The 25,522-nt window shown below is 36.9% G+C and overlaps 1 protein-coding gene and 1 long non-coding RNA gene across 6 annotated transcripts in view; both read right to left on the bottom strand.

Annotated features, from left to right (window-relative positions):
* LOC149623486 (protein slit-like) overlaps nucleotides 1–25,522 on the bottom strand; it is a 327,465-nt gene that overhangs the window by 71,512 nt on the left and 230,431 nt on the right. For all 5 annotated transcript variants that reach the window (XM_089852459.1, XM_089852458.1, XM_089852457.1 and 2 more), the window contains one exon: nucleotides 24,532–24,603. In XM_089852459.1, the coding sequence (XP_089708585.1) occupies nucleotides 24,532–24,603 (72 nt within the window). The remainder of the gene's footprint in view (nucleotides 1–24,531; nucleotides 24,604–25,522) is intronic.
* Nucleotides 19,410–23,276, bottom strand: LOC149623499 (uncharacterized). Its single transcript, XR_016374742.1, has 2 exons — nucleotides 21,961–23,276; nucleotides 19,410–21,868 (listed from the first exon to the last, which is right to left on the bottom strand). It is a non-coding gene; the product is annotated as an uncharacterized LOC149623499 (long non-coding RNA).

Here is a 25,522-nt window from a genome sequence, read left to right as displayed (position 1 = left end):
GTTTGTTGGAATTTGATGGTGTCATTTATACGAAGGATGGGGGAATATAAATTGGCGTTAATATAAATACACGAACATTTACTTTAGATTAATGTTGCTCTGATCTTTGGGAATTATTAAAAAGTTTTGGAGTAATTTTATTTTATCTTTAAGTAAATTTATGCAGATAAGCATCATTTTTGTTCCTCAAATTGCATTAACGCAATGAATTTCGCTCTAAAAGGATCAACTCTCAAAAATACTTCCAGCTTTAATGTTTGGCGTTTCCGAAAACACACTCGCTTTTACGAGAAATGATTTAATATTCTCTTTTGGGTAAAATTAATTTTTAAAAGGCGTTCACGGTTGAAGCACGCATCGTCAGTTTCACTCCTAAATATCCCACCTTTTAAAGTTTAGTATATAAGATATCTGTTTTCGATCTTGGAAAAGGTACAAGTACAAAGTCCTAAGGCAATATTTTTAGAAGAGAATCCAGCGCGGCATACCGCACCAAAACTATATCTCTAGGCGCTGGCTCTTCGTTCGAATTTCTATCTCGTCCGAACCAAGAGCTTCGGTAATGGGCATATCTTGTCAATTTGAATCATAAATTAGGGTGTGGAGTTAAGGTTTTGGGCGCGAGTAAAGGTGCAAAGCGAAGGGGCATCAACTTAGTTACGTGCGCCGCGTGGGTGCCCGATTAACTTTATCAACTACGATTATTACCACATGGATTGAAATGCAATACGGTCTTAAGGTCGTCCATAGTTGCTGCAAAGGGATTAAAATCTTCCCTCCCTAGCCTTCCACTCCATAAAATTCTCCGCCATTTTGAGGGGTAAGGGCAGCAACCCTTCTCTCTGTCCTCTTCCAACAGATGACTGCCTATTGCTTAGTTTTCGAAGCCGATTGTGGCTCAACCTGTTGGCAATTCACTTCCAAGCTTTAAACGATGACAAGCCCTGTAAAAATTACGGTTGAACTGAGATATATCGGAGAAGCAGGGGACGTTTTAGTCCGGGATAAAGGGTTATATAACCGAGATGGGAGCAAAGTCCAACGAGAGAGCGCGATTTATCACGTTCTTATCTTGAGTAAACTAAACTCGGCGATGCCCGCTCGCTCGTTCGCGAGCCACCAACCCGCTCCTGGAAATGGGATACGCTCTACGCTTTAATTCGGGTTCCAGTCGAAAGTAAAACGCGTGCCACGAACTTTCCCCGCACGGGTATAGGGTATTCAGGTCCTCGATATTGAAAAATAATTTATTAAAACGAATTGCTTTTCTCTAGCCACTTCCCTCCCAATACATCTCTGAGCCGCCTCCTCCATTTTCCACAAACTCTCTATAGCTCGCTCCTCGAGAAAAGGGTTGCTCCCGTGGGAATATATAGTTTTCGAGACGAAGGAAAGCTAAAATGAAATTCAATGGTTTTTTACGCAATAATATTATTGAATTTTTCTAGATTTATTGTTTGAGTATGTTACTATTTTTAGTCAATACCGAAAAATACAGGAAATATCCGTTGAAGAAGATACTTATTTTTGACTTAGTTGAACCAATTAAGAGTAAGATAACTTTAAAGGTTATTATTTAGTTTAATTTCGAGCAGGTATTTTTCGTATCGATGCATTTGTATTTCTATTTCATAAAGCAAATCTTCACCGTATGCGCTCTTTCATTCTCACAATCGTTTTCGAAAAGAGTATGAACGTTATACGAGTTTTGCAGCGCATATGAAACTTTGGGAATAGATGAATCTTTTAAAAAAAGTATTAACATTACTGGTATTAAGGACTTTTCCGTTGTCTATAGTTTTTCCTAAATCAAGTGTTAAGTCCTTACGCAGAAACTCTACCCATTAAGGTCTGAACCAGTTGAAAATACCCTTGGTCTGAAAGGGTAGATTAGTTTTCCGGGTAGGGCCGTGCAGACTATTCGTTACTATTTGGTCGGACCAAATAATTTGGTCAAAATTGAGGTTTACTATTCGCACCGACGAATCGAATAATGGTTTTCAAAATTCTAGAATACCAAATAATGAGCTTCGAAAAACCGACTATTCTATAGCGGATAAAACCACGAGAAAATGCATGTTTTTATCTGTCCATTGACCAAATTATTTGGTATTCGCAACAAGTTTTAGAATTTTTCAGTTGATTTTGTGAACTTGAGGGCGCTGTGATAGCGTTTCCGCTGGATCATGGCCTCAGAGATGACGCGACTCGGCAGACTCAGCCTGAAATACCGACGTGGCTATTGTTAAATATTGCCTGCTTTCACCGAGTCGCGTGATCTATGAGGCTATAGCTGGAATCAGCCACTCAGTCTAGAAGTTCATAGACAAGAATAATCCACGAGAGGTTTAAAGAGGTAATGGGTAAATGAACTTGACGAAATTCCTTGTAAGTAACATATCACTACAGTATAGGGCTATAAAAAAGTATGGTATCATCATGGAAGAGCTCATGCACTGCAAAGCGAGTAGGGGTATATTGACAGCTAACCTAATTTTGATTAAAATGAAACATTGGTTCGTTCAAAAATAAGTTTTCAGGTTTTAAATAGTACCTTTCAGTGTCCCATCATTTATAAATTTGAAATTTGGTAGAATAGTTTTATAGAAATTTAAATTTGGTCGAATATTTGGACTTCACACTATTTGGTCAAATTATTTGGTCATTTTCCTATTCCGAGCCGAGAGATGGCTCCCAAAAACATTGCTATTTGGTATTCGACGAATACCTTAAAAAGTACTATTCGCACAGCCCTATTTCCGGGCCATTTTAACTAACTCTTGTACATCACCCAAAACAGCAGTATAGTTGGGTGCTCTATAAAAGCTCATCAAAGGTTCTCTATTCAAAGACTAACATCAATAGCTTCATTTAAGGTATCCTAGAGGGGTCCCACCGTCGCCACAGCGAAAAGACGCTAATTACACTTTCCTAATTACTTTTTAACTTCTTATCCACTTTACAAGTTTCCCTTGATCTTCTCCCATCGCGAGTTCACTCAATACCTCACGCAATCACGGTATACGGAAAAGAAATAGTCCAAAAGTAAGTAGAAGGCATGCCTTGGGGCTAAGGATATATAGGAACGTCGAATAATAAGTTTCGTACACTCTACAGACCTAATTCTTCGGGCTACTTATACTACCTCAGCGAGCTTCCAGAAGTGATTTTTCAGAAATTAAACCATCACTTGGGGTAAAATAAAGATAGTTGGGAGACAGACCTGCAAAGCGCTGGCGGCGGGGGAAAAAGATGACTTTCGATCTCCTTAAAGAAGAAGTCCACACACAAAAAAATAAGGACCAATAATTACACGCCATTGCCGTGGAATGAGTCCGTTTAAAACTGACAGTGCATTTTTCTTTTAACTGAGAAAACCGCCTTCGAAAACGAAAATTTTTAGCTGGATCATCTTAAAACCAAAACAGGGTGGTCTAGCTGATTTCTGACATCATACTTAAATAATATTTTTCTCTTAACTTGGTATAGCTAGTTGTTAGTGAAATTCTACGACATTTTGGAATTAAATCCTTAAGAGTTCACGTGATCAACTGATTTATGAATTCACGTCTCTCTCTATCTCTCTCTCCTTGCAATTTATTAAAGATTAATTTTGGTAATTAAATATTAAAAAAATATAAATTTAATTTTTTTCATCCGATTTTGAAAAATATTCTGACGCTAGAATTTTCAATTTTTCAATGACAGCCCATGAAAGTTTTGGGTGGGCATCTATATATGAATTGCAATTTTCAAAATATGATTTTTTTCTCCCCATTTTCTATTTTAAATTTTTATCATACAGTAAAAATAAGTTCAAACTGGACTATTTCCTTGGCGCGACGTTTTTAGACGAAGTTAGATAAATGTTACAGATCCAGGCGCTTTGTATCAAAATTATATTACTAAGGATAACTAATTATCTCTAATGCCATTGTTTCTCCTTTTAATTACTGTGACAGGAGTATAACCCACGTACGCTACTCAACAAATAAACAATTAATACTAGGAATAAAACATCAGAAAGAGTATATAGCTGCTCTTCTCTTCATTTCAGAGCCATTGTTTCAAGCATACGCGACCACCCGGCGATAACTGCAAATCGCCAGACTGTATATAGGGGTCACGGTGGATATACAACAGGGGCCATTAACGTCGATGTTTGGGGAAAAAGGGGGATTCTCAATTCGTCTCAATCCTCTTCCAACCCCCCCCCCATCCATTTTCCTCCCCTCTTCCAGCTCCATCTGTAACGAATCGGACACAATAAGTTTACGGTACGCCCAATAAGGTCTGGTACCTGCCACGCATCCAGGAGTCTGCTGCTGCCGCTGCAACTCTGTATTTCCTCCGATATCGAAAATACCTTTCTAGCTTTCCGGGAGAGTTTGACTTTGTATCAACTTCTCTCGGAAGTCAATTAACCAGAAATAAGCATAAAACATATCACAATGAGCTCAGGGGAATACAATTCATTCATTACCTCACCCCTAGGTTTAAACACTGCTGAAATTAAACTTAGAATGACTAAATCCAAAATTTCCCTTAGGTCGTGCTATGGTTTTTATAGACCACGCGCCTGGTTTTCCTCGATATAAGATTCAATAGACCATTTCGATGTAACTGAGAGGGAAAGGCACGGGGGTAAAACTTTGCCATCCACATCGTTTTTTGACGCCTGCGCTTTAGTCTTTTTGTATCATGAGAATGCGCAAAGACGGCAATGTATCAACCCCTTTGTATGTCCCGATACCTTGGGTTGCCTACCCCGTTTTTTACATCGAAAAGGGTTATCCAACAAGGGTTATCCATTGGTGAAGGTAAGGGAGTGCCAAACAGCCGGGTTTTGGAGTTTATGCGCCTGCGCAGATTAACCTCTAACGAATTGAATACCCACAGCGACAGTATGATAAGACCATTTAATAACTTCGCGTAGAAAATAGCCATCAACTTCTAGACTTGGGTATCAACTTTGAACCGTGCCGCGTGCTACGAAGTAATAACTATATAGTGACTCTGGAGAGCGAGGCAAAACTGCGTTGGTGGTCTTTGGCATTGGCAATTAGCATCGGTAGATGGCGCGTATCTCTCTTTCCCCCTCCCCCCTTTTCTCCCGGTGTACTCCAATAACAGTCTGCGTTGAGTCTACTTCCCACTAATCAAAGAAGTATACAGGCCCCCAATCGTTTTAGCGGTGGGCTGTTTCCATAAATGACTTTCAAATTAAAGATGTTTACTCTATTATAACTTTTTGATTCGGTAACAATAAATAAAATTATCCGAGTTTTATATCATATAGCAATTTTTAAGGAGTTGCAAACTCTAGCCTAGATGTTTAGAAAGAAACTGTTTTCAACCATCTGGAAATTATCAACCCAATTTCCCTAGCTCGGGTTACTAATTAAGGAACATGGGGTTAGTTTTCACAGCGCTTGAGACTAAAGTTGAACTTTCCATTGGATGGGCCATATATAGAGGTCACCGCCTAGTTACGAGATGTTTCAATCCACGACACCCTTAATAACTGACAAAGTTTCGTTCACACTGAAGAACTTGAACAAATTTATTAAGTTATTCCGAGAAATTCACGTTTCAGATTGTAAATGTATAGTGATATAAAGCACTAATAGCGTTGTCGGTCACGTGTTTCCGCAAACTATGACTTTAATATACTAGAATCCTTATATCCTCTTGCTGGACAAAGCGTCCAGTAGGATATCCATAAAATGTGAACGTAACTGTATAAAGGGGCTCGAAAATAGGATGTTTATTAGAGAGTAGAGAGACCCTCAATTCAGAAGTTCGCGGAATTACCGGGGCCATGTTGAGGGCACGAATATCCCCATCCTTTCACGTTCTGGGCGTGGTATTACTTAAAAGGGGGCCCTAGTTAAGGTTACGCATTTGCGAAATAAAAAAAGTTATTCTTTGAACCAAAACAGTGTGAATTTTTGGAGGACTTCATCTTCAAACGAAAACAAGAGGCATTTTTCAAAACATACAATGTACATTGACAGTTCATTACAAGTGGAAAGCGATTTAGGTACACAGTTACGGCGTAGGGATACGCGTAGGGGAAAAGGTATCTTTCAATGGCAATACTTCAAAGTTCCAAGAGTACTTGGAGTTTTCAATTGAAATTGGGAATATTTTTCGAAAGTAAGACGTAAACCATTTTCCAAAAAGAAATCCCACGCGTAAACCGTCTTATACCGCAAGCAATAAGTCTAATGGAGCTATCGAGAGATATTCAGAAACTCTTGTATAATATGCATGAAGAAAACAGAATATTCCATAAAATGCGTCAACCGCAGAGAGTATCGAGACTCGTCTCCGATCCCTGGAGAGGAAACGACCGTAGACTATAAGTCTGAGATGAGAAATCAGGAGAAGGAAGACCACAATAACTTCCCCGTTTACCCTTGCATAAAAAGGCTTAGGAAAATAAAAATGGCAGGCTTATGTTTTGAACCAACACTTGACTATGTCCAGTTTCGGCAAAGTGTCATTGTGGTTAACGATTCTCCAGAGACGTCTTCAAAATATTTGAGAAATTTCCACGTGGTTTCTGATCCTATTCGCTTAGACGATGACTTTGACGTAACGCATTATGAGGTCCAACGCCCTTATCAGATATAAAAAAAACTTATTGTTCCCACTACCAGTCATTTAAACATAATCACCAGCTCTCTCTGGTCTGCTGATATAGTTAAAGAAGTGGGTTGGTTATGTCTTCTAGATAGTGGCCATATTAGTTTCTTTCTAGTAGGGGGTTTGGCGGTGGGCTTTGATTGATGGTTAATGAGCGTGCATGTTGACACCATCTACTTGATGGATCGTACCCGGAATACCAACATATATACACTGCCAGTTTCTCCGCAGCATCCACCATAGTCTCAGTTCTTTACCCCTCCTTACCATCAAGCTCTCTCTCTCTCTTGCAGTAAAATTCCCAGATGACCGGTATGAGAGAAAAGAATACATCCTCGCGAGTTGCCATGGCAACGGAGGAAGCAACTGGTCCTTTTTCTCTTTCTCTAGAATAGTAAATACCTCTTTTCACCTCAATCCTCATAGCATCCTTTTATCCGGCAGCATCGTTTTCCTCGAATTGCGTTCGTATTTATTCTTGTCATGGATATTTTAGCGTGTTGCGGTTTGCTTTTCTCGATTGTTGTTCTTTACATCTGTTTACCTGTTTCTTGTTAAGTAACAGGTAGAGTGATGGCTTTGTTTACTCATCCGATTGTTACGCTTAGGTTGAATCGGTTGCTTTATACCAAGTTAGTTGATCATTTCCCAAACAGTTGCGTTAATCAAAACAAGATTAAAGAAAAGCTAGAGTTCTGGTCTTACACGGTATACGATCGACTTCTAGGTTTCTGTTATCTTTTTCTGGAACTTTCCAAGGACTATCGTTAGATGATACATCTATTAAATAATCTACTAGCAACCTTTCTTAAATAATTCCGAAAGTATCTCGTGTCTTTGAAGCAAGTATTAAAGAATCTCTGTCCCGGAAGCCTGAATTGTTGATAATAAAAGCGAATTTTTTTAGTTCCCTTAGAGACAGCAGCAGTTTCGTATAAGTCGTTCCGTGTTTCTTTTTAGTTACAGACTGTGGAAGCAGGGGGGGGGGGTAAAGGATGTAGGCGCATTACGGCGCGCACACGGCGTCATCTTTTCAATTATACTTTCACGCTTGGTCTGGTGTTCAGCACCATCTCAAGGGATCGAAACCAAGTCCCAAAAAAATGCTCGAGAAAAAAAACATAAAAGAAAGAAACGATGAAAAACTCGGCGATAAAAAAAAACCACCACCCGAATAAAAAACAACAAGGTCAAGACATGTCCATATCCTAAATTTAATCCAATTTTCAAATAAACCAAATTCAGCAACCACAAGACATTACGTTTGGTTAGGTTTGCCTTGGAAATAAAGTTAACAGCGTGGTTCGGCATCACACCAAATAGACTATGTCGGTTGTTAGAAGGATTATACCGGAAGTATATAGTACTTGTCTTCCAGAGAAGTTACCACAAAGCGGGGAAATTGTACCATGATTCATCCCAACATCAGAACATTTGGAGGAATTTTACTAAACCTAACCACATACGCATCATTACTCTATCTATTAGTGCTTAAGTATTTGCCAAGGGGCGCTTGTGTACTGATTTTTGTTTCACGTCAAGACAATCAAGGTTTGTGGGTTTGATTGCTGAGAATTTAGCACCAAACAGTTATAGAATTCACCCTGGCACTTTTGCGATGCCCATCTGAAGTTTGATTAGCAAGAGTGCAAACAAAAAGGGAAGTGAGCCTGGGAAGAATCATGTTACATATTGTCATCCTTCTACGGATTCTCAGTCTTCCACCCAATCAGTTCAAGCAATTATACCCTAAAACCTTCCTTTTCGTGGGGTTTGTATAACGAATGATGCTGGATATATTCTATCTTTCGGGGATTTGGGATGAAGGAGAAAAAAAAAGGCAAATATATATACTACCAACTCTCATCTCTTTCAGTGTGTAAGTTAAGGGCGCGAGAGGGTTTTTGTAAAAGCCTTATCTTGACCAGAACTGTAACTCGGGAGTTTTTATATTTTTTTTCTCTCTTCCCCTATCAACGCCCGCCTTTTCCAAAGAGACCTTCATTTTTTAAAAAAAGGTAGTAGCGTGTAAAAGGGACCGAAAATTTCTTAAGATTTCTTATTTTTCTACCCCAAAGATTGGATTGGAAAAAGGGTATCTTCAACAGAAGTGAAAAAAAAACTGACCACAGCTAGGGATCTCTCAGTTTTTTATTTGACAAACCCTAAGGAGATGGAGCTGCTATGGTGTTTAGTATGGTTTTTATCCATCCCCGAGTCGGCTTAAGGCCCTTTTTTATATAAAAGCATCCCTCTCACTACCGAAACCGTATTTATTAGATAAGAAAGTCAGAAAAGGTGTCGCGTTTGACAGGCTATCGAAGGTAAAGGAGTGCAACGTGATTTCCAACATCGCTCTAACTGAAGAACGCGGATTGGAGGGTCTAAAGAAAGAATTTTCCTTCAGGGTTAAAAGTCATTTTTCATTCGCAGTGATTTAGTTAAAAGCACCATTTTAAACTAAATTCACTATACTCCTTTAGACGAATGAATTTCTAACATCAAACACTGCGCTTAAGTTTCGTAAAGGTTTTCTGATTTTGACAAAATTAGTTGTGAAAGAGGTACGGTATTAACTAAAAAGTAAACGCTGTAATTGCAGCAACACTTTCTTTCGCAATACAAGTTCGGATCTTTTCTTAAGTACTTCCTCACTGAACACGTTTTTCCTGTGACATCTCTTCACAAACACACATACACAAGGACACTCATAACTCCGTTTTCGGAAATCTAGGTGTTACATAATAATAAAAAACAACGTTCATATAACACAACAACAGAAATTACACTGGGTTGTCTCTCACTCTATTTACTATTTGACAATTCAATCAAGTGACAAGTAAGTTTGAAAAACAAATGACAAAGTTTTTTACCACATTAGCTTCCCTTTGAACCCACCCGTGAAACTAACAGATAAAACAATTTTTGTAAGAAATCAAGACTGGACTCTCTTGCCATTTTTTTCCCCCTACCCAAAACTAGAGTTAAAAAAGTACTGGACTTCTGCCTCTCCTTTCTTGATAAAGAGTACAGATTAGTTCTTCTTTCAAAACACCCTTAGTTCTTCTCTCTTCTTGAGCAGACTACACCGTATTTCAATTTAGTTAACACGAAATCCACTAGCTTCGAGATGAACGAAAAATATTTCTTTTTTCTGGAAAAGCCACGCTAGTTATATAACTCTATAGTCAGAGTGTGTGTTGGATAAAAAACCTCTCTTTTGATACTCAGTTTTATTCGGTAAAGAAGGAAAAAGAGTATTTTTGGGAGGCCTATCACATCGTAAACTCGCTAGGCTTACAAATGGCTCTGCTAAAGATTAGAGAATTTTTATTTCTTTCTGCAAAAACGAGCTGTTTTACTTCTTGTTTTTCTTTTTAACTCCTAAAACTTATAAGAGTTTCAGTAAAAACAATTCCCCTCCTCCTTCTCTTTTAATTATAAGGGTTTTCTTGTTTCTTAACTTTAATTTTAAAGAAAGACTGCAAAAAGGAAAAATAGACCAAATGGTAATTACTCGTAATTAGAATTAATACCATTAATTATAGATAGAATTTTCCTGTCCCAATTCTCTTATCTACTCAATTAAAACTGAATAAATAAATAAATAAACAAACATTTAAATTCATTAATTATATGCATTTAAATTTACTAAGAATTATACTTTAAATTCAAGGTACAGAAAAACTGGAATTAATAACCTAGTCATCAAAATAACCCCGGGTATAACTATACCCAATTTTATCCTCAATTACAATTAAAATTTTAAACGTGTATAATTAAATATGTACGGAATAATACTCGAAACCCATGGAGCACTCAAGCATGAACTCCGCCTACTTGTTTTATAAAATAATTCAGGGCGCCAGACAAATAAATAGCTTGGAGGTTTTATCATAATGATTCTGAACAATTGTGATAAGTAAATAACCTTAAGCCTTGGTTGAATAAAATGAGGTAAAAATGTAATGACGAAACACAAGATTAACTAGTTTTTCCCAATTCGGAGATACATAACAAAGTCCTCTTAACAAAGGGATAAAGTGAGGAGAAAAAAAGGAATTCATAGATGTGTTTATTTTAGCTGAAATAACGATGTAAAAACAGGATCTTCAATAGGAAGATCATTAACACTGGAGAATGGAATAAAGAAGAAAAAAAAATGAACAAATAAAAATATCTGCTCGTTAGGAAAAGATCGCAATTGGGGAAATAAGTTGGTTATATCAATATTAATCGCTTCTCCCATAGGTATACGCAAATCGCAATATTCCCACACGTCTGCATGCTAAGGGTATAGAAATTCAATTACTGAGATGGGACAGTTAAGCCTAACTAAATGATAACATTTCAAATAACGAAATGAATAGAAAACTATAGAGAGGCTTTTGAAGTAATCCCAACAATAAAACTCAGCTCCCACGAAATAAGGGCGATCCTAAAAAGTCCTCAATTGTACTTTTTCATGGAAAAGAAAAATAATAAAAACGGTTTTCGTGCCCAAGCTTTAATTCCAAGGCTTAACGATCTTTGATAAAATTGCTCAGCTCGTACTGGTCACACGGAGATTTGAATCTATTGCAGACTGGCTTTAGTGAAGCTAAATCAAGGACGATAAGAGGCCGAGAGAACCCCAACAATGAAGTGTTTATTAAACATTACCAGCCAGACCTATCGCGCAATTATTACAAGTTTGTTTGTAATTGAGCTTTGGAAAGTAACTGAAATGAAAGTTATTGACATTAATTTTAATCCTCTGTGAAAGAGAAATAGAGGCATTTATGAAAAGCTCCCAACTCGTGAAATAACTTCGGTTTAGAGTACTTCTGTCTATACTCTTCAAACATTCGTGTCTGGAACCAAAAATTGCTCAATATACAGACAACTTTTAATTAAGATTCCCAAAAAAGCATCGCTTATTTTCAGACTCCCCCCAATTACGAGTGATTCATAACTCAGAAAACCTTAATCCTAGATCAAGTCGCGCGAGCCTTAACGTAAACCCCCTATGACATCACCATCCTTCATCCCAAAACAAATCTTTCCAACAAATTTCCCGCGTTCGTGGTTTAAAAAAAACGGCGCACCTAGCCACTGCTATCCTATGATATGATCCCAAACCCATCAACGAAGGCAAAGCAGCGTGAAAACGGCCATTTCTCCCCCCAACGACGGCTCTCCACCCCTGGTCCCTGGCCAGGACATCGAGGAAAAAATTAGCCTGAAAATGAATTCAAAACCCGTGCAATATAAATGGAGAGTGGTTTTCAAAAACAAGCGCGTGAATGGGGAGACACTGCATATTGGCATGGAGGATGTAAACTTTGTATCCAGGATTTGGTATAAGGTTTGAAACTCAGTTGAAATTGGGATAACCTGATGAACCTAATATGGAAAAACTTTAAATTTGGAATTAATAGCGATTTCCACTGACTGCACTAGAGCACTCTATGTGCACTCTCGGCGCGTTTTCGTCCGCCACTGGGAACACGAGTGCAACACTCGCCCAGAATCGCGTTTTCCACTGACCCCAAAAACTGCCCGAGAATTGCTCTTTGGTGCTCTGAAAAATTCGACGGAGCGACGGTGCTCGAGTATGACGTAATAAAATTAAAATGGCGAACCACGCGGTATCTCATAGAAGACAGGCTCTCGCTTATGCTTATTTATTTCAGGAATCATCTTCTGAAAGTTCTGAAGATGAAGAATACGAGGTTTTATCATTACTTTAAAGATATTACGCCTCATCCTAAAACCAATAATTATATCAGAGACGTTGCCGATCATTACTCAAAATAGATTTTTTTTTTGTAAATTAATTGGAATGTTAAATCTATTAATTGGTTTCAGCCCATTTGCGTCAAGATATACACACTTTATTACAATTTCGTCTCCGGCGCCAATTTTGATTATTCAGAGCGCGCTCGGACCTCTCGATCGTGTTCCACTGACGAAACTATTCTCTCCAAAACTCGCTGAGGGCAGTTACGTCATCCTAACCCTGAGAGCACTCTTTGGAGCAGTCAGTGGAAATCGCTATAAGTTACAACTATCCCAATTAAGATATCCTTACGTTTGTACTAATTTAGAATTCAATTGTACAAAGTAGACCAACCTACATTTGATATAATTCAAATTTTTCTTTGACCAAACCAATACCTGCAGTTGCTCAAATGTAAACCTATTTCCCAAAACTAACCCTATTGTTTTTTCAATTTAAGATTTCCATCATTCAAAACTAGACCTACAATTGCTCCAACTGGCAGTTAAATCCATCAGGCACAAATGCCACAAACCTCAACATGTTATTTACAAGTAAACCCCTTAGATACTCCCAATATTATCCTCCGTGGTCCGTTAGTGTCTAGCATCCTAGCCGACGCAGCTTTTTTGAAAAGGCCTCTTTAAATTAGCCTCCCCCGTCTGATTGATGAACTGATACTCATATCGGGAAGCAAAGAGAAAGAAGGCGGGTTGGACATCGTGGGTGTGGGTGGGTGGCTGTGGGTATGGGGAACTGGGGAGGCTTTTAAGAGTGAAGAGGAAAGCGCGGGACGTTTCCATGACAACGAATCGCGCGGGAAAAGAATAGATGGGAAAAGATGATTCCGGCGCGTGCAAAGGAAAAGAAGATAGAGTTAAAAGGATGTGCGGAAGCACTTAGGAAAAGTTTGTAAAAGTTGCCAAGTTATTTTCATTTCGCTTTTGGGAGAAGGTCGTTCTTCATCTTTACGAGTTTGGGACCCCCAAATATAATGACGGCAAAGGCTTCCTTTCCGGGGTCAAAAATCAAGTATCTTTAATAAAGCCAAGGCTTAAAGGTTACTTGATTTTTCCTCCGTAAATATCGAAGAAAAGGTACACTTTTAAACGTTACGTGATGGCAAGGGTGTGTCTGTTATATTTTTGGGAGGCGAAAATTTTTATTTAGTTGGCGGGTACTTATTTTGTATTGTCCTAAAAATGGTGCTATCAACGCGGCAAAAATGCATGCGCCTCTTAGACATCGTACCACCATCATCTTCAAGCTGCGCGCGAGAAAAAGTTCTTATACACTTTGGACATAAGTCTGATCTACTTAAGGGCTTTTAAGAAATTTTGGGGGTGTTTTTAAAAGGATTGGAGAAAAGTATGTTTATCGTGATTTAGGTAAAGAGAACCCTATTTTTATTCGCAAAAGTGCGGTACCATAAAATTTGATTATGAAATACTGTCGTTATTTAACAATATATCGTTTTTGCCTTGTAATGGGATTTTCTGAAGCAAAATGCAATTTAAAATGTTTTTGGAAAAATATTTATACTTAAGCCTAGATATTTTAGGTTTAAAATAATGTCACAATATATGACAAAACTGCGTGAATTATTTCACAAAGAGTCTCGTTGATAATTTAAATTTACTGGTGTGAAGGTACGTCGTAGTGATACTCATAAGCGAAATGAAATATAAAATTGTTCAAATTTTCTATAACGAAGTGTACGCTGTACCAAGAGTATACTTATGCAAATTTAGAAGTTATCACGCAATTTCACAATCAATAAGTCGAACTTCCAAGAAATAAACGAAGAAAAATCATTTTCCAGGCGCTGTAACTCAAAAATATTAAAATACATTCCCTACAGATGTTGTCTCTCCATCTCGAATTTTATCTAGACTTTCACTTTTACTTCCATAAGCCTCGGTCACGCATTTCCTCTATACTTTTTTTCTTTCGATTACTCTTAGCTTATTCTCTCTTTATCCAAGAGTATTTTCCTAGAGGATAAATCTCCCAATATTCCCATATCCCCATTGAATTCCCTGTTTAAAGCTTATGGGGGAGCCGCACACTACTGGTATAGCTACTAAAGTGAAAAAAGTAGGTTTCCAATATGTGACCAAAAAAAAAATTCTCTCTATACTGTATATTGCAAAACCAAATATAGTCTCAATCCAAGCGTTTAGCCACGAACTAACTGTTAAGGGAAAAAGGCGCGAGATTTTTTCCCGCCAATTTGCATAGCACTTTCCTCCCGCTCGCGCGCTTTTTTTTTTGTCAAGTTATCCAAACGCTTACAGACCCTTTCCTTCACCATGAAGAGGACAAAATTTCCCAAAGGAGGAATTTGCATTTCAGCGTACGGCTAAAAAGAGAATTTGGCGGGAAAAATGGAGCTACGAAAGAGATTTAAAATATTGCGCCAAAATATATTTTAACCGCGTGAAAATTCCCGCCAATTTTGAAGGAGGTAATATCTTCAGTTTCCTCCTCAATATCTAATCAAATAATATTCTATATAAAGGGGAGATTACTCCGACCTCCCATAAAGGAATTTTATGAAAGAGATCCCAGGCAAATTCCATAAAGGTAATAATCTTCCCTTTAGAGTGATTGAATTTAATAGCGTATAGTTTTTAATACCTTAATAGTGGTAAAATTATTCTTATATTCACGTTTCTTGTTTAAGTAACTTTGGAAGTTTTACATATTTTGAGAGGGGAGAAATACACTCTTATAAAATGTAAATTCGTCTTAAGAAGGTCCATAAAAGTTATCTGCCTTGCAGAAAAGCAAAAGGGTAGGATATTAGATTTGTATATAAAAAAGAAACCTAATGGCTTTGAAATGTTTCCTCAGAGCGCGGATATGATATTAGAAGTATATTAGCCTGAAATTACGCAAATTAGATCTAATTTTAAGACTTTTAGAGAAGGTATTAAGTTTTGTTAGCGGTAAAGACAAAGCAGGCTTGGGAAAAAAATATTTCTCACGCGCTCTTATAATATTCCCTGATAACTTCAACTATTAATTAACTTCCGATATTAGTCTTTCTTTTTTTGGGGAGAAAAGAAAAAGAAATTGGAATAAAAAAAAAAGGCAAAACGTGCTTTTCGAGTCTTATCAGATTTGTTCAACTGCGTTACTCGAGCGTTACTTGAGATAAAAATGGTAATTCTATCCCGTGAGAGGCAAGCATACTGTACGAGTAGCTATAAAACCACTCTTTGCCGCTATAAGTACATTTATTCACGTTTATCCACCGTTTTCAAACAAATTCTGGTTTGCAAGAAATAAAATTTAATAAGTTTAAAAAATTTACTACGATATATCGTGGATGTGGATTCGGAAGAGATTCCCTTGTAGGAAAACGATTCAAAGAAATATTTGAATTTCGAGTTTTTGGAGAGATAACTTTTCAAAATGTCAAAGGTCAATTTAAGCGCTTTAGGATTAAAGAGACTATTAAGGGAAATGATTTTAAATCAATTAAATAGCATAATCTTGATTCGATTATATACTATTAAAAGGTTTTTAATGCGAAGTAAGCTTTGTAAAAAGCTGAGAGGTCCAAAATTATTTAATATGCTATAATTATTGATATAAATGGCTGTGATTCACTACAGAAACTTAATTACAGCTAATTATTTTCGTTTACTCTAATCCTAAACTGTTTCGCTCTCTCCGAATTTCAATTATAATTATAATTTAACTTAAAAACTTTTCTAGAAACGCACGAACACGCGTGTTTATATGGCAATAAGGATGGTGTCAGTATAAAGAGTTAAAAAAAACTACTATTGACAGAGCATCGCATCATGAAATTAAAATATATATCTTTTAAATGGGGTTAGTTCGAGACAATTTTAAAATTTCCCGACAGCCAAAGTCTATGACTCTGTGGTAACCTCGTTATGGCTACAACAATCATGGATTCTTCGTATTTCATAAAAGAAACCATTATGGCTTTCATAAAAAAAATATAACTTTTAGCTTTGATTTGTAAACAACCCAACCTGTAGAAGAAATAAATAAAACTAGTGATTCCGAAAGTAGAAATAGGTCTACAAAAAGAAATATTCCCCTGAGAAACTGAAGAAAAAGAGAAAGCTAAGACCTTCAAAGGTGATAGACTAGAATGATACTTGAGTGCGTGGTTCTGCAGAGCTCCGTTATTCTCTCGTTAGGAACGCATAATTCGAGTCCATTTGGTTCAATAGTTTTAGGATATAGAGAAAAATAGGCAAAAATCGGAGATGAAACGAAACCAAGCGCTTGGAATGTCCATGCAACTTAAGAAAGAAGGAAGAAAAACGTCCTAACGTTTCGAAACTCTCTACCCGCATCAGTTCTTTCTATCCAATCAATAGAGCTGTCGTTTTATTCCCAAACCAACGTAAAGGAAGTGACGTCTATCTTCGCTTATTCGCCAAAGCTCTTCCCCAAAATCCCATCAAGATAAAAATCGGAAAACGATACTCGGGAGAAAATCGTATTTTTGTTTACCGGAATATACATAGCAGGCCCATTTCAGGTAGGCCTAATATTATTGAAAGGTATTCGAAGAAACTCGCCAACTATTATTATTATCATATATACATTCAGTGAAATAAATTAAGCAGAAGTTAAAGAAAAACATTAGCATAGCAAGAGTATATAACGAGGAATAAGTAACTGAAATATAGAATATTTTATGAATTACTTGCAAAGAAACAACGCAAAGGAGTGGGGTGCCATTCAAGGTTATTTCCCTCACGCTCAGAGGCAACGCCAGATGGAGCCTGAGTTCACTATGCACTCGAGAGGCTAGCTGACTCTTAAGCTATGTTCACACTTGCTCGGGAGTCGGTTGTCAACTCGTTTGCCCTACTAGTTTTCAAAAGCTTTACTGCTACTTCGAACCGATTTCAGCCTCAGTTCACACCTCAAGACGCTTCTATTAGTGCTGTCTGCTTATCTTTTAGTTGGTGTTGTCTGCTAAGACCGGAGAAAATACCATTAATACTAGTCTCCGCCCATGTGAAATACCCCTGAAAACTAGAAAATAGCTTCCAAACCCGCCTTAAGTTGGTTTGCGAAGGAACTTAAAGAAACCGCGTTTATAATTAGCTTCTCGAGTATCAGCTTTGTTCACACTTAACTTTGGAACCGTTTTGAATCGCTTCGAACCGTTTTCGCATGTAAGAGTGAACGTTGCTTCACTGCCTCTAGCGGAGCTTCATGGCGCGAAAGAAATAACCTACGAAGGCGATGCCCCTCCTATGGCGTTTGCATCTCTACTGGAATTAATGAAATGACCTATTCGAGAAGGTTGAATGTTTGTACTTCGCGCTAATTCCCATCTACCCAAGAATTCGAACAGTACAGACATCCGAAATGAACTTTTTCGGAGAAACCTGCATCAAGTTCCTTAAGATACTTTGAACCCTTTTAAATAATTCAGCATATGATTCCCAAAAGCCAGGCAAAAAATAAATACAATCTAAGACATTTAGAAGTCTTCTATATATAAACTTTGCTTTGCTAAAAACCTAGGGCAATATCGGTGGCGAGCGCAAAACAAAGACAAAAAGGTAATCACGAAAGCCTCAGGCAAAATCTAAGGCTAAGGCAACAAGGGGGAGAGGGGGCTGATGGAGGGAGAGGGGGCTGATGGAGGGAGAGGTAAAGGCGCAAGGAAAAAGGTATTAGATTCGGGAGGATCTTTGAGCCGGGTCAATTTGGAAGGAAAACGTCTCCCGGGGTCTCTCTCTGGTGACTGCATCCAGAGGAAGCTAACTTATTCAAAAGTCAACCTAAAGACGAGGACACATAAGAGCTATATTCCTACATTCAATTCACCCTTGAATATTGACTGTTGTTTTACTCGGGTTTAGAGGCTATGAAAGTCGGGAAAAATTGCTTCAAGATCTTTTGTCATTGTTTGTAAATTTTGTTTCCAATCGCAATAACTGCTGCAAATTGCATCGAATTCATTTGAAATTTTGCATAAACATGTAATATATTGTATAATTAGGGTACATAGAGTTTGGTTCAAATCCTCAACCATCTTTAAACATGGCGTCTCCATAATTGTCAGAAATTTGAACAGATAGTTTGTATACAGTGGTTCTATTTTTGGGTAAGGTTGAAATCCAAAGATATGATAGGCTACAATCGAATGAATAATAGGCCTCAGCCATCTTGGAAAATGGCGGTAATAACTTTTTGCCGCCATAATTGCCAGAAATTTTAACCGACAGTTTGAATACAGTGGTTCTATTGAAATACAACCATCGATATGACGGACTACATGGAATGAATAAAGTTTTGGTTCTTGAAGTTTGAGCTCCCCACGCATATCCTGTTCAATATTATAGGCCAAATTGACCAATTTCCTGATTACTGCAGAAGGTGTTTCCTGGAATATGTGCTCAGGAAAAGGAAAAGTATATGAGGCGAAAAACTTATAAATATTGAAATTCCCTGGACGGATAACGCGAGGAAAGGCCGGGGGGTCAAAAAGGCTTAAAGATGTTTAGGCTTATTACTCTATATGAAAATCCCCCTATCACTTGACAACGTTACTGAAACTTATAAGACCCTTCTAGGACCTGGCGTCATCTGCTAGCGTATATGTCCTGAAACTCTATTTCCCATTGGTTCGACACTCCTGTTCTGACAAAATCTGTAAGAGCTATATCCAGACAACGGCGACGCTAATTTATTAATAGAGTCTGGAAGCTTCGATAGAAAGGAGATATTTTCTAAAGACTTATATTGTCGCGTATTGATTTAATGGGAAAATAAATGAAGTTTTACCATATAAGAATAAGTGGTCGTTCAAGATTCCCACGTGCATGGACTCGTGCGGCCTTTCTTTCCCCAGCAGATATTGAAAATAAAGAAATAATTGCGAGGCAAGAAGCTCGACTGCCTTATGTTTATAGACAATTGGCAATACACATATTCTAGCAATTAGTTTTGTTCATGTCCTTGATCTGAAATCAAACTATCCCAGTATTTCGAAAACAATAACTATATAAAAACCGAACTACAAAATTTAACAGATTTCACCAGTCACAATGCATACGAGCATTCTATGTGTAACAATATTAAGAAAATCCCGTCAGGGATTTTCTATTTATACTCAATCCGAAATCATAATGTTAAACTCTATGGAGCTTAACATTATGAGGTGGAAAAAGTTTTGCGAGTTAGACCCAAGGTTTCGCGACCAAGGGGGTACACTTTTTTCACAGCCTAACTTTACAGCACTAGCAAAGGCTGAAAAGGTATAGTATCTCATTTCTCGTAGTGTAAGGTTAACTTGGCCTTTTTCAAAAATAATATTTTTAAACCACGCGCTAGCTCACGCGCCAGCATGCGCTGAATTTCAATAAAAGTTTCAATTCAAATCTCGCGCTTAATTTCACCATTTTGATTCTCTAATTAAGTTCACGTGATTTTTTTAAAACTTTTTGGGCCTATTTTTTGTCTTTCTAAGCCAAATGTTAAATGATCACAAAGAAATAGTTGGAGAATTTTTATAATTTTCATATGGTTTCAACGAATATTTAGCATAGTGTGTTTTTATACAGTGCATTGTATCATCCGACCATTCCAATTTCCAAATGTAAGTTACGATTTAGTGAAATAATTAGTCTTAAAAAAATTGGACGATTTAGTTTGACTATTCCAGAACTAATTTATTCCCAAATAACGTTTCTCCCCAAAAAGGGACAGATATTATACAAAAACGAGTTTTGCTTCGCAGTCCTTAAAAAACTGCATTTATACACAATCCGCGACACTTTTTCAAACCCACAAAGGGCCAGAAACTAGAAATTATTATACTGTATGTATTGCAATTTGAAATGAAGTTTAATCGATATGAGAAATTTGGTTTTTATTGCGTAGTTCAAACATTTGTTATGATTAGAAATTTTACAACAAAAACGGGTATAAATGCGGCGTTTTGGAACAAAGAGCTAAATCAAGGACGATTATGACTCGAGTTCGAATTGAAGTTTAAAACTTATACAAGATGTAACAACATACATATGAACATCTTTTTTGAATGTATGATAAAGGTCAGAAATACTACACTGCTTTTAAAGCCACAAATCAGAATGCGGGACCTCATTTTAGGAGTAGTAAAGCGACATTTTACTCGAAATAAGTGTTCTTCTTATCTGTTCCACCCTGAAAAATTAAAATGCTAAGAGCTCATTTTGTATTTTTTCGCCTTAATTATTTGACAGGGATAAGTTTTTACGGGAACAGATTCTATATAATTTCATACGTGAAAATCTAAGCTCCCTTTATCTCGAAACGCCGCATTTATACCCGTTTTTGTTGTAAAATTTCTAATCATAACAAATGTTTGAACTACGCAATTAAAACCAAATTTCTCATATCGATTAAACTTCATTTCAAATTGCAATACATACAGTATAATAATTTCTAGTTTCTGGCCCTTTGTGGGTTTGAAAAAGTGTCGCGGATTGTGTATAAATGCAGTTTTTTAAGGACTGCGAAGCAAAACTCGTTTTTGTATAATATAATAAATTAGTATATTTCTCGAATTAGTACATCTACATTACCGCTTATAACGTAATCAAATGGATAATATTAAGGAAAGGGAAGCCGCAAAATTATAGGGAAATTACACCAATGAAATTTAAAATCACTTACAAGCCGCAAACTGTACAGGATAGTTTAGCTATTTGCTTCCAAAAGCTCCTTCGACATTCTCACTTAAGTTAATGGGAGGGAAGTTAATAAAGAATCAAATAGGCTATAGCTAAACTACTTCGTAAACTCTAACCAAAATCTTCGGTAAGTCCGCAGATTAAATTGACCAATTATAGGCCTGCAAATAGGAGCGTGTGCCTTCTGGCGTTGTTAACACCGAAAGTCAGTGAGCGACTAAATCTATAGATCCTTTGAAACTAAATGACTTATTAATCCAAAATCTCATTAGCAATAGAAACGGACTCTCTAATCTAATTCGGAATTTGAATTTCTAGCAATTAGATCGTCTGAGATGATAACCCGCCAGCGACTGAAAATTCAAACGTCCTGTATAGTTGTTATATAGATACGTAATCACTAGTTACTGATTTCGTAAATCGATTTTGGAGCCATTCGTGCGTGTTGCTAGTTCCAAAATCTAATCAACAGTGTTTCAACAAGTACGTAGAAGTTAATATCAGTTATATCAGAAGTGATTCACGCGTAGGAGTATACAGTATGACTCTAATACTGATATAGAACTCGAAAAGATAGAATTTTCTCTCTTGTCTTTTTCAGTTGGAACCACCCTATCTCAGGTGGTTCAATAGCAAGTTCGGATCTTGCCCAAACGATACTTTCGCGCCCTAAAAGAAATTCTCATAGGTGCGAGCTCCGGCGAATACTTGTTGATTTACTCTTGATAAGATATCACAATCTCATTCGTTGGTTAGGCAGAATAGACTTAAAAAAAAGGTAAAAAATAATTGTAAAAAAAATCAAGTTTGACCTGATTATCAATTACTTTTAATAGAGTAAAACAAGCTATCATTTACCATCGCTCAACATCAAGAGCGGTCAGAGCATCGTTGAAAGATAAACTATCCCGGAAATGAGATGTTTTTTTTTCCTTTTCAACACAACAGTACAGCATAATGTATACACATTCTATAATCGGGACAAATATAGCGTATATACATACCCTGACTACCCATGATGAATCGTCCAGGTCAAAGTGAGTTATTACCCTCTGATAGATTGTCAAAGGCAGACACAGAGACAGACAACAAAAATTGATACTGAACTGTCCAACACAGCTTCGATAAGTATAGTTATAACGAACATGTCTACTGTCTGAGTCGCTATGACCTTTCTAAAAATAAAGTTTCTATTTGATCTATCCGAAAGAATTCATTATTATAACGATCTATTATTCAATGCATTATATATTTCTCGACGTACTTTTTTTTCTGTTCAGGCCGTTAAAAATTCAGAATCAACAGACGAAAGAGATCTAAGCCTTATACATTTAATTCTTCTCCGCCGTTCAATGTACTACTGTACTCGTTTTTATCTATTTAAAATTCCTTTTACTATCGTCTGGTATTGTTCTATCTATTTTTAGTTGTTTATAAATATGCAATGTTCAAGACTTCCTGTTAAAAATTATTTATCATCCTTAATAGTAATTAAATACTCTTAATTACTTAAATGTTGCAACCGTTCTGTACAACTTTAAGTATTGACTTAGGATCGTACCATGTCATTTCTTTATAAATACTGTCATTCATTTCGAATTTGACGAAACTGAATATCAACAAGCCCCATATACATAGATGTTACGTAAAACGTTACATTGTGTATCTTTAAACACAAACGAATAACATTTCTTCTAATATAAACAAAGGATATTTGTACACGCAAATAACGTATTTATATTTCCATTGTCATTATGTCACGCTTGTAACTTGCTATAACACAACCTCCTTGCGTAAAACTCTCTATTCCAAAAACACTCCTATGAAATTTATTCTGAAAAACATCTTCCAACAATAATAATAAAATAATTACCGTCATTTAAAGCACGGGGAATGAAAAATGGTTCATTTAAATGTCATGGGTTATATTGTAATGTCTTTCAAATTTACAACAACAAATGAACAATGAAGGAGCTATCAAAAGTGAGTTAATCTAAAATTATGTTTGATTCAAAGCCAGTATCCGGCAAAATTATTGGCGACAATTTCGCGTTAATTTACTTCTAACGTTATACAACCCATCTCTAAAACAAAACGGGGTAAGGGCTAAGCTAATTCCGCAACAAGAGAATCTAAATGATTTATCAAAATAAACAAGCGAAACAAATTAAGCGCCATTTAGACTCTGACTATATACCCTTAAATTAACATAATTTCCGCCCTCGCATGCTTTTGTGGCTTTTGTTTCAATGGAAAACCCCAACTAATTAGAATATAATAGCCAAGTCCCTCAGGGAACGCGGCCAGGCGCACGTACGTGCCACTGTAATAACGGATAAATTGTTGAAACAAAAGGATTGTATTTTCTATACGTATTTCACTCTGTTCTAGTTGCAATTAGTCCTTTTTGGAAATACCAATTTGACTTAATAAATTGAAACTGGTTTTGCCTTCTTTACGAACAGGTGACAAAACGAGTTGTATTGACACTGATTATTCTAGAATTTCGAATATTTTGGGGACTTTACCTTCATTTTCAGGGTTCTTCAGTTAAATTTAAACTAGACGTAAATATTCGCCAGTTAATTAAGTTTTATGGATTTCATTCGTGAAATCATGGGATTTTATCATTTTCCTGTCAATTCCTGAAATATATTTCACGGGTATTTCTTGTAAATGTTATGGCTTCGTAATTTTGTGGATTCATGGAATGATTATAACTAATTTGTGGAAGTAATATTGATTTTTGTAATTGCAAGTAATATTTTGAATTTATGAAAGTACATTTATGAATACACGCAAATCCTGTTTATATTATGAATTTCATGGTCAAATTCCTCGGGTTTTATGTCTTGCTGACCTTAATTTTGTGAATCATCATTTAACTAACCTTTAAAAACACGAAGGTTACGAACCCTATACCGTTCACCTACGACCTTCGAAAGCTCAATTTTCCTATACTTTACTCAACCCCAAAGTAACCCTGAATAAAAAATTAAGCGTGCGATTAGAAAATAAAGTCCTTCCACACTCAAGCCTAATCTTTCTACAATAATTACGGCTACGTTCAGCACCCAAACATTTTCTTTACTATAATAGTATGTGACGTATCAGTACATCACGCGTAACGAAGAACCCGAACCTGCCCAAAAGGAAGTACGTGAAAAGAAGGGGAAAAGGCGAAAAGTATTGTTAGATTTCCGAGCGTGGAACAAAAAGGAGTGGAAAAAACAAGGGCCAAGGCCTACTGGGAATCAGGAGTCACGTTGCCATAGTGACGCGATTCCAAAACAAAAGCACGTTGCCTCTTTAGACCTTATTACCAGGTAGTATTACTCGAAGGCCCGATTGCTTCCCACGAAGGGAATGATCACGAGCGCTTCTTTTTACTTAAAATAATGATTTAAATAAAAAGAAATATGTACTTACAATCTGTGGAGATAGGGCATGGAAGCGAAAAGCATGTCCGGGAGATTTCTAAGGCGATTGTTGTTAAGTCTCCTGAAAAGAGCGTAAAAAATGGATTTTAGTGATTGGATTCGAAACAATATGGCAAAAGATAGAATGTACGTTTCCCAAACACTGTTATTCCCGTATAGAATATGTTCTTAACTATAAAATGGAAATCACGCGCCCCACTTTTGAGTTATAATAGGTCTCCAATAAAAGACAACTTTGTTAAAATGGTACTCATACATGCACACATCAAAATTCAACTCGATCTGCGCATGTTTTAAAGTGTCTTCAAAACCAATTCTAATCTGGAAAGTGTTTTTTTTCTTCATGATACAAATTTAGTTAATGACGAGCTAGAGTAAGAATTATGTTGAACAACAAATAACATTTGTTCCACCAAAAACAAAATACACGTATCGGGGGTAGGTAGATCTTAGAACAAAACTAAAAGTTGGAAATCGGTACTTAATCGAGCGAATACAAAACGTATGATCGATTCTCATTGAGCATGCCATATTTAGGGTAACGCGGTTAAAATAAGATCCAAGGGAGTTTGATTCGGAACCCGCACGGATCACTCATTCCTTAGAGTGGAGGGACTCGAAAAGCGCCTTCCCTTGTACATCGGACAATTTAGTGGAAGTTAGATTGATACAAATGGTATATACATAGTACGCGATAAAAAAAACCGCGGTGCGCTATATGGTCTTCCCGTAAATTACGTTTTGTCTTCTCTCAGTGATCTAACAGCTGTACAAGATCTTTTTTCCGTCTCCTCCCACTATTTTCTTCTATTCTTCTTTATCTCCGTCCACGTGGCTATTGACGAATTAAGTTAAAGGCGGGAAGCCAATAGAATAGAAACTTATCGCGTGTATTCCGCGCGAGTTTCTAGGGCTACGTTGTCCCGAAGAATCCAAATTATAACATCAGCACCTTTAAAATGATAAGCGCAGTTTTCTTA

Source organism: Phalangium opilio, unplaced genomic scaffold (assembly GCF_054372755.1).
Source record: "Phalangium opilio isolate 3A_F unplaced genomic scaffold, DU_Popi_V2 ptg000113l_1, whole genome shotgun sequence".
Taxonomy (NCBI): domain Eukaryota; kingdom Metazoa; phylum Arthropoda; class Arachnida; order Opiliones; family Phalangiidae; genus Phalangium; species Phalangium opilio.
Note: the sequence above shows the minus strand (reverse complement) of the source record. Positions and strands in the feature narration are given on the sequence as shown.